This window comes from Notothenia coriiceps, unplaced genomic scaffold (genome assembly GCF_000735185.1).
Source record: "Notothenia coriiceps isolate Sejong01 unplaced genomic scaffold, NC01 NC01_scaffold00012772, whole genome shotgun sequence".
Lineage (NCBI taxonomy): Eukaryota > Metazoa > Chordata > Actinopteri > Perciformes > Nototheniidae > Notothenia > Notothenia coriiceps.
The window spans coordinates 16,442-27,062 of NW_011345473.1; the positions used below are offsets into that span (position 1 = coordinate 16,442).

General features: G+C 38.4%; 1 protein-coding gene across 1 annotated transcript in view; it reads left to right on the forward strand.

The window, feature by feature from the left end:
* ergic3 (ERGIC and golgi 3) overlaps nucleotides 1-1,645 on the forward strand; it is a 16,209-nt gene extending 14,564 nt beyond the window's left edge. The window contains exons 9-10 of the mRNA XM_010773634.1: nucleotides 466-521; nucleotides 1,096-1,645. Coding sequence (XP_010771936.1) covers nucleotides 466-521; nucleotides 1,096-1,106 — 67 coding nt within the window. The 3' untranslated portion in view covers nucleotides 1,107-1,645. The remainder of the gene's footprint in view (nucleotides 1-465; nucleotides 522-1,095) is intronic.
* Nucleotides 1,646-10,621: the final 8,976 nt, after the last annotated feature.

Sequence of the window (10,621 nt, forward strand, 5' to 3'; positions counted from 1 at the left end):
AACAAGCATTCATACTTCAATATGCAGATAACAACAGAGCGCTGAGTGTTCTTTAAAGTAGAGACACTACATACTGATATACACCTGAACATCAGCAGGAGAGGACTCTTTAAAGTAGAGACACTACATACTGATATACACCTGAACATCAGCAGGAGAGGACTCTTTAAAGTAGAGACACTACATACTGATATACACCTGAACATCAGCAGGAGAGGACTCTTTAAAGTAGAGACACTACATACTGATATACACCTGAACATCAGCAGGAGAGGACTCTTTAAAGTAGAGACACTACATACTGATATACACCTGAACATCAGCAGGAGAGGACTCTTTAAAGACAATACCATGATTCAAAAAGTCAATGTAAATGTTCATGTCAGTAAAAGAAGTGTGAGTCTTTTTGGTTAAAACAACATTTTCTCTCTCTCTCTCTCTCTCTCTCTCTCTCTCTCTTTTCAGATCGTTCACACACTTTTTAACAGGAGTGTGTGCCATTATTGGAGGAGTATTTACAGGTCAGTCCCTAACACACACAGCAGCTTCAAATTAATACAAATGAAGTGGATAATAAATCCTGACGTTCTCTTTCCTCTTGTGTTTCCTCTTTCCTTTCCTTTTGTGTTTCCTCTTGTGTTTCCTCTTGTGTTTCCTCTTTCCTTTCCTTTTGTGTTTCCTCTTGTATTTCCTCTTGTGTTTCCTCTTCTCTTTCCTCTTGTGTTTCCTCTTGCCTTTCCTCTTGTGTTTCCTTTTTCCTTTCGTCTTGTGTTCCTTCTTGCCTTTCCTCTTGTGTTTCCTCTTCTCTTTCCTCTTGTGTTTCCTCTTCTCTTTCCTCTTTCTCTTTTTTCCTCTTGTGTTTCCTCTTGTGTTCCCTCTTGCCTTTCCTCTTGTGTTTCCTCTTGCCTTTCCTCTTGTGTTTCCTCTTTCCTTTCCTCTTGTGTTTCCTCTTGTGTTTCCTCTTGCCTTTCCTCTTGTGTTTCCTCTTGTCTTTCCTCTTTCCTTTCCTCTTGTGTTTCCTCTTGTCTTTCCTCTTTCCTTTCCTCTTGTGTTTCCTCTTTCCTTTCCTCTTTCCTTTCCTCTTGTGTTTCCTCATTTCCGGTTGATCGATTCGCTCATCTACCACTCAGCTCGAGTCATCCAGAAGAAGATAGAGTTGGGAAAAGCCTCCTAACAGCGCCCCCTGCTGGCCCTCCACGGTGAAAGAGAAAACAGACAGGAAAGAAAGGACAGAGGGAGAAAGGACAGAGGGAGAAAGGACAGAGGGAGACAGAGAGGTTTTAAATCCGCCACGTTTTCGATTCCTCTCTCTCTCTTTTCGTTCTGGAAAAAGCACTGAAGAGGAACTTTTGGGGGGGTTTTGCTCTCCGGTAACGGAGGGTTTTTTGTGATTGAACTCGAGAGGAAGCTTCTTTTTCTTCTTCTTCACGGAGGACGGGAACTTCACTTTCTTCTTTAACGTCCTGATTCACATTCGTTAGAGGATCCAAAGGGGTGAGGATGAGAGGGAGGCTTTTTGGGAAGGAATACGTCACCCCAAAATTATTCATTTTCATATCAGTAACTCTTTTCTCCATTTAACTTGTGAAGAACCACCATATATAACAAGTTGTGTGAAGTTGATTAGACCTTTTTTAGGGTCAAATGTTCCTTTAAAAACCAAAAGTTCTTCAAAACCAGCTGAGTTTCTTTGATTTTCAGCTGAATAACGACACTTTACGGCAGATAAAAGACATGTGACCCCAAAGTTATTCCTATTCCTATCAGTCACTCCGTTCAAACTCTTGTACACGTTAAAGCAAATCTGTCCTTTAATGTGAGGAAGTTGAAAGTGAAGAACGACCATCTATTAAAGATCAAGATTTTGATTCTTTAAAGACTTTCTGTACAAAAAGTCCCTCAAAACCAGCAGATTGTCTTTGATTTTCAGCTGAATAACGTCACTATAAGGCAGGTAAAAGAAATACTCCACCCCGAATGATTCATTTTCCTATCCCTCACTCCTATCAAACTATTCCACAATTTAAAGCAAAGTTAAAAGTGAAGAACGACCATCTATTACAAGTTGTGAGATGTTGATTAGAAACTTTATTTTGGTGTGAAATGTTCCTTTAAAAGATCAGAAATACTTCAAAACCAGCTGATTTTCTCAGATTTTCCGCTAAATAACTTCACCTCTAATGATTAGTTTTCTCGTCAGTGACTTCCTCCTCGACACGTATTACAAGTTGTGAGAAGTTGATAAGGAAACATGTTGGGTGACGTAATTCTTTAAAGACTTTCTGTACAGAAAATCCCTCAAAACCAGCAGATTTTCTTTGATTTTCAGCTAAATAACGACACTTTACGGCAGATAAAAGACCCAAAAGATTAGTTATCCGATCAGATACTTCCTCTATGTAACAGCGGAAACCTTAATGGAAGAAACGACATGTATTTCATCCAGAACCACAGAAAGTCTAACGCGACACATAATCATTTGTTCTCGATAAGATCTGAATGTATTGGGAAAATGTAGGGATTCGTTTTGGATTTTTATTTTTTTCAACAAAAACCACATTATTATCTTCCCTTGTTGGGTGGCGTGTTCCTTTAAAGACTCTCTGTACAAAAAGTCCCTCAAAAAACATCTGATTTCCTCTGATTTTCAGCTCAAGAAGCCACTTTAGAGGCAGATTTCTGACCTCAAGCTTGAATTAAAACCCACTCTGTGTAGGACTTGGTTTTTCCATCGTGAGAATCTGAATGACTTGAGTTTACAGCCGTCAACACAGAGATGCAAATAGTCAAAAACAAGTAGAAAATATGGGTTTATTTAGCCGGGAACTCGAAGTCAGCCGCTTTCCATCCAATAATAACGTCTCATTTCATGAACATCCACCTGTTTTAGTGCCAACTCTCCACTGTGACATGAACTGTGTTATTTGTCTCTCACAGTGTTTTTTGGATTCATGCATTTTTTTAAATCCTACATACAGTGGCTTTAAAATAAAGAGATTTTATTTGAAAATGACTCGATATAATCAGACGTCCTGCAGTGTGAATGGAGTCAGTGTTTAAGAAGTGGTAGTGAAGGAGTCCCATAATAGTCTGTTTGCAGTTTGTGATCACAGAAATGTTGTATACCCTAAAGTTTTATGTTAAAGATGTACAGTGGGGTCTCCAGCACATAGAAACTGCCGGATACTAACTTGCATTTGTTGGGAAATGTGCACAATTAGCATAAATTGCATTAATTAGCATCAATACACACACATTATTGGCCAATTTGGAGCATTTAGGAGTGGGTTTGGAGGTTATTGAGGATGTTGAATTCAGTTCTGACATGTTCAAGAACAGAAATGGCAGATTCAACAGATTTGTTGACAACTGTAGTTACTTGTGACAGTTAGTATGTAGGTAGGTTGGTCAGAAAGTGGCTATATTCATACTGTAGACTCATTTTGATGGACTTTAAGTCGATTTAAAAGTTTTACGGGACACAAAACAGCCATTTTGGATCCTGGAAATGTCAGAAATGTATTCAACATCCTCAAAAACCACTTAAAAACCATCCATATCGGCCAAGTATTTGATTAACTAATGTGGCATGTGCTAATTAATGCTAATTGTGCAAATTGGTCAACATGCAGGTTAGCATCCGGCAGTTTCTATGTGCTGGAGACCCTGCTATACATTTCTATCATAAAATGTGGTCATGTATAGGTTCACTAAGCTGCAAAGTAGACTAATAGTTCAAAAAAAGGACATCAAAAAACGTCCCCTTTTCATTTGTTATGCACATTTGAGTATTTTGAGTTTATTTTGAGCCAAAGAGAAAACCTACTCAGTTTTTCTTGGGGCTGTCTCACACAGAAACCCGTCACAAGTCAAATCCTGGCTTATTATAAAATACAGCTTCCATAAAGTATCTCCATCTAGGCTCGATTTGAATTCCGTTCAAGCCAGTTAAAGCAGTGTTTACTCTTAGCCTGAGACCCCATTTACACGCGAACGCATACGAAATGCAAACGAACCGAATACGATATCAAAAAAGTCTTCCGTTCACACGAGACCGCTCGGGAGCGCTGGAGACGCTGTAGTACATGTGCCGGGCCTGTAAGCGGCGCCACAAAATACACCAAAAGCAGCGAAGAAGACCCCCGAGCATGGTTGCCATGGTTGCCCTGCTGTTAATGCCCCGCGATGGACTTAGCAACATGTAGTTCATGTAATTCTCCATGTCCACTTGTTGCTGATGGTTGTGGTAGAGGAGCTGTAGATTTTGCACTAACATCTGTAGCATGGTCAGTAGCAGTAGCCAGTAGCTACTGACCATGCTACATTGCTACAGCAGTGAGCAGCAGAGGTGGGGAGATGCGGGGCTATGGCTTCATTGTTATCAGGAAATGATCATAAAGGGCGTACACACTGAGCCGTGGCTATACGAAAGAGAAAAGTAGCGGATTCAACCGTTTGCGTTCTCGTGTAAACAGCACCTTAAAGGGACAGGCGCTAAAACAGAGCGTTTCAGACAGGAAGTGAACACAGGTGTATAAAGACGGACATTATGAGAAAATAAAAGTGTATTTTGGACATTAAAGCAGGTAATCATGTTGGAGTACACCCAAAAGACAAGAAAACTCTTAAAAATCAAATAATTTGCCCCTTTTAATGGATAGAAATGCAAATCCAAGCTCTATTTTCAGAAAATTCGGTAATGTTTCTGACTTTTTCTCACAACATGATCGTAGAAATGTATAATTTAGAAGTCAAAGTTTGTTCAGTGTGTAAATATTGTACAGACACATCACCACTGCCTCAGAAACACTTAGTGAATCCCACCTGATTGAGTGTTTTCTGTGTTAAAAAAACACTTACATATATTTTTATTTGTTATTGTTTTTTTGGGGAAAAGGGCTTCTTCTTTTCTGCTGCTTTCTTTCTGTCGTTTCTTTGGATTAATGGACAACAGTTTGCTGTTTAATGATTATATTTGGGATGTGGGATTTGGGGACATTAAAGGGTTAAAACCAGTGGTGGAAAGTAACTAAGTACATTTACTTGAGTGCTGCATTTAAGTACAATTGAATGCCACTTTAAACTGTTTCTAAACTACATTTAAAATGCTACATAATGCATTTAACATCATCATATTAAGATGTAGCATTATTATTTAAACCTAATGCATCTCTACAAATAAAATAGGGAACAGTTTGAGGTACAAGAATGTGAAATCATCCAATATATTACAAAAAGCGAATATTGTACTTGTACTACTACTAGGGAGGTATTGATCCCAAATTGGGAGATTATTTTAGATACCTTTAAGAAAGAACTAAACTTTAATAATGAACAGTTAACAGTAAAATACTACTTGATGCAACAATACACACACACACACACACACACACACACACACACACACACACACACACACACACACACACACACACACACACACACACTGTAAAATGCTACTTGATGCAACAATATTGGCTAATGCTCCAACACATTGTACGTGATAGGCTAAAGGGGCGGGACATCTCTATGGTGTTGACCAATCACAACAGAGCCGGCCAGCTAACCAATCAGAGCAGCTCTGGTTTCAGACAGAGGGTGAAAAGAGGTGCTGCAGCACAGGCATAAAAGAGCATAAAGAGCTTTTTAAACATCCATATTCATTAGTTAATGTTGTCTTAATAATATAGAGCTGTAACTAATGTTTATATAGTTCAAAATGTAGTGGAGAAGTTTAAACTATGTATACAGTACAATAGAAGTACCTCAACATCAAACTTAAGAACAGTACTTTAGTAAATACTTAGTTACTTTACAACACTGCTAATACATAAGCAAACATGTAAAGGCTTTTACTTGTAATGGAGTATTTTGAGATTCATCCTTTGGTGCTTTTGCTTCAGTAAAGTCTCTGAGTACTTCCTCCACTTCCTGGTTGTTTCACAGTGTCTTTCACTGTTTAAAAAGGTGTTTCATTCAGATTTTAAAGCTGTTCTAATGACAGGGAGGCGGCTAAATGTGGGGTTTATATTCTCATGTTATTCCTCTCACACATGTGGAGCCTCCAGATGAGACCCAGATGTTTTCACTCGCCTCTTTGAGTCTATATTTAGAGTCGTAGAAAGATTTGTGGGTAAAAAAGGTTTTTATTATGGAAGGACAGCACTGGTGGTTTCACATGTCCGTGGCCCATTAACTACAACAGTTTAGAGGATCCATAGAATAAAAAAGGCTGAATCATGCTGAACCAGAATCAGGATATAAATCCCTTCCTGTCTGCTGGAAGGTTTCATTTTGTTTTATTTTGTTAGTTTATTGAAAAAGCGTCTGAAATGTGATGAAATGTGATCCTGGAAGTTTCAGCACCTTTTAACATCTAAATAATCAGTGGCGTGTGTGTGTACGGAGGTGTGTGTGTGTGTGTTTGCGGAGGTGTGTGTGGGGGTGAGAGATGTATTTATATTTTAATTGTCCTCAAACAGTTTTTAAAATAACAGATAATAAATGTTGAATACACCAGCTGCTTCGACCGTCCGTCTCCTCTTTATTCATTTTTACTTTTTGTGTGTTCTATTAATAGTAGATTATATGTACTTTATTGATTCCAAAAAAAGTACATATATATCTAAACGTCTGTAAGGTATGCACAGTATAGAAAACACAATATGAGATAAACAGAATAAGTTAAAATACACTATAAAAGACCAACGTACTACAACAAGGATATAGAGGATACATCATACATTTTACAAAATACCATAGAATTTAGAAAATATATTTAAAAGATATATATATATAGAAAATAATATATATATTTAAAGATACATTTTTAAAATAATATTTTATTATTCTCAACACAATAATTATTTTTGATCACCTGACAAAAGATGTACACTTTGATTAAACCACCTCTTAGTCAGTAATTGTGAACTGTGCCGCAGTTACACCTGATGGCCGCTAGATGGCGACAATACACCTCAAACTGGCATTTACACACAGATGGGAGCAGAGCATCTGAATGAAATTACAACGTGTGTGTGTGTGTGTGTGTGTGTGTGTGTGTGTGTGTGTGTGTGTGTGTGTGTGTGTGTGTGTGTGTGTGTGTGTGTGTGTGTGTGTGTGTGTGTGTGTCCTCAGAGAACAGTTAGATGCTGGAAATGTAATTATGTCTCTGGGCGTTGTACATTTTAACTGCTCGAGTAAAAGCAGATCATACAACTCAGTGAACTTCATTTCAAATAACATCCGGCATTCATCATTTTGCTTAATTAAACGTAAAGAAGTATTATTGAAAAACGATAAAATAGGGGGTTCTAAATCGATTAATTACCACCAATATCTTAGACTGCACTGTAACTTTTATCCATGTATTTTTTCTTTTAATATTTATTTTATTAGCTTTTCTGATTTTAAATGCCGTTTTCTTAATGTCTTTCATTTTTTGTAAAGCACTTTGAATTGCCTTGTGTTGAAAAGTGCTATATAAATAAAGTTGCCTTGCCTTACCACAAATCTATGTTGAATACGCGTTAGGGACACTCGATCACACGTTCAAGTATATTACATACATTTAAGAGAGTCAACAATGAGCTTATGTTTTCATTTTAGGTCCAATTTAAGGTTAGGTTGGTTTCAGGGTCTTAAAGGGTTTTGGATGAAGCGTTAACGTATATACTTTGGAGGAAAGGCTCCACTTTAGGGTCAGAGGTTTTGGTTTCTGTGTTTATATTCAGGGTCTAAAATGTGTTTGGGTTGAGATGTAACTCCTGGTTTATTGAGCGGGTGCAGGATTCAGAGTTATGGTTGGACACAGGACTCTGTTGTCTTTGATCTCCTTATTATTGAAGATCAAACTTTAGATGTTGTGACGTAACGGGAAGTTTCTGGATAATCAATCTGCCATCCTGCGTCACAAAGTCAGCATTTCTGTCTTTATTTAGCTTTTTCTTCTGACCGTGACTAACTCCTCGATCGAACAGTAATACAAACCGGAGAACGAAATGTTCAAGATGAGTAGATTATATTTCACAAATCAAATTAAGAGGGATGGGATGTGGTATAAGTGGAATCAGTTGACGTGAGGAATGTTTCTACATACTTTAAATCAAGATGTATATAAGGTATAATGAACTTACTAATGTGACCACGGTTCTTTGAGTCCGGGATGAACGCATTCACAGATACATGTCTTCCCTTCTCATTATTTTATCTCATCAATGAAACCAAAGTTATCAGTTACTGTTTTATCAAAGAAATACTTTGGAACTTTATTTTTACTTCCATCTAGAATTGTGTCATTAAAGGAGACATTCAATGATTTTGAGGACTTGAAATTAGGATTTTCTCCGGGTTTCAGACGTAAAAAACGTGTGATAATAGAAAACCCAGCCGAACGTAGTTTTCCTTTAGGTTGAACTCATTATTCTGACTTTAGTCCGACTCGCAGGAGGAGACAGAGTTCAGATGAGTTTCCACGAGGACACACACTGATCCTCCTGGAGGATTTATTATCTGTTTCTCTGTGAATTAAACAACTGGACAGCAACGAAAAGGCCAACAACACACACACACACACACACACACACACACACACACACACACACACACACACACACACACACACACACACACACACACTGTAGTTTAGTTTGGCACAATCCCACAAAAAGCATCCTGCTGTCTCAAATACTCACTAGAGCACCAAATATAGATTCATCCACTGCTAAAAATAGTCCCCAATATAATATTCTCTCCTGTTTGAGTAACATCAATAAAGTATCAATACAAAATTATGGTATGGTATCGTAACATTAAAAAGTACAGCAGAAAAACTGCTTACTGATCTCACTGTATTCTCCACCATGTGTTTTAGTAAGGGTAATCACAGACAACCATGAATATTAACCAAAGAGAATCAGATACAGCATATGGCTTGGCGATGTATATAAACATCATGATATGCAACTAAACATCGTCTTAGATTTTGGGTAGTGTAATAAACGTATGTAAGTCATAAGTAATTTTTCCCCTGGTCAGAAGCTGGATTACTGTAAAATGATGTATTTCAGAATTTAGCGGCCTGTTCTAACTCTTCCGTTATTTCCATTCAGCCACTAATTAATTGTATCCACATGAATCTCATTAGGTCATATTTTATGAAATCATTAATGGTCTCCCTACCATTTTGTATGGTATTGTATTGGCATTTGCTCTTAAATATAGTGATTATGTTTCCAAGCCCTTCCAGAGTGTCTTTCCTGTAGTGTATATTAAAGGAGGAGGATCTAAGGCAAGCTATTCATATCATCAAACAATGCTAGTTCATTTGACCGTGTCCTGCACCTCCATGTTACAAACAAGCCAACATACTGTTAGACCCTTGATGAGTGCAGTAATAGTGGTCTCACTCACTGGGCCCTGCAGTGGAAACAGCAGCCTCTGGGTATCTATACGTGTGATCCGTGTGTGGACATTACAGGGCTCGGCCATGATGAATGGCAGCTCAACTCCTTTCTCCTGTGGGCGTTCTGACAACGGGAAATGTTAAATACGCCCTCCCTCTTCATTTATTCTCTTCCTCCCACTCAGGGGACTGGCAGCAGGGCAGGAAGTCCTTTTTTACCAGGCTAAATGCTTTAATTAAGCCTTCTAACCTCTCGGGGGGAGACAAAGACGTAATGCCATCAGCCTCATTAGAGCTGCTGCCTCTGCACTCTGCTCTCCATCAGCTGCCTAGCTCACCTGGGTTAGTGGCACCTAAGATAAGAGCAGTAACAGGGCTATAATAACCAGGAGACGCACATGAACTAAATGTAAAAATACATGAAAAGGTTTGAAAGAAAGTTAAGTACCTCCATTTTTGTGCTGAAGTAAAAAATGGAGGTACATGTTCTTTACTTGAGTATTTTCAAATGTTGCTACTATACACTTGTATAAGTTGTTATTCACTCTGCGTCCCCCTCTGAGACCTCAAAGGTCTTCCATCATGGTGTCCATTTGAAAAGCCTTGTTGCGGTTGAATGTACAGAAGACAGTCCAAAGACAGGTCTGATTACTTTATGTTGGCCTCAGTGGAAACAGAGGGGTAATCTGCATATTGAATATTGTGAGAAATACAGCAAGCGGTCCAGAATGAAGAGCTTCGTCAGGAAAACATCGAACACTTAGACCAGGGGTCGGCAACCTGTGGATTTCGGGCCGCATGTGGCCCTTTAAGCCCTCTGCTCTGGCTCCCTTGAGTTTAGACAAATAAGAAGGAAATCAAATAAAAGTATTTGTAGGACTATTTATATTTTCTTACATGGTTGAAAATGTTTGTATCTGTCGAAATGGATAAATCAAGGAAAAGAAAAGGATCCGAGGAACACAGAGGATTTAATTCTGCATGGACAGAGTTATATGTTTTCACAGCAAACGATGCTGGCTTACCGGTATGTTTGATATCTAGAGAGAAGTTGTCAAAGGTCTGCAGCCTTTACATACTGATAGGACAACACTACATACTGATATATACATACTGATATACACCTGAACATCAGCAGGAGAGGACTCTGTAAAGTAGAGACACTACATACTGATATACACCTGAACATCAGCAGGAGAGGACTCTTTAAAGTAGAGA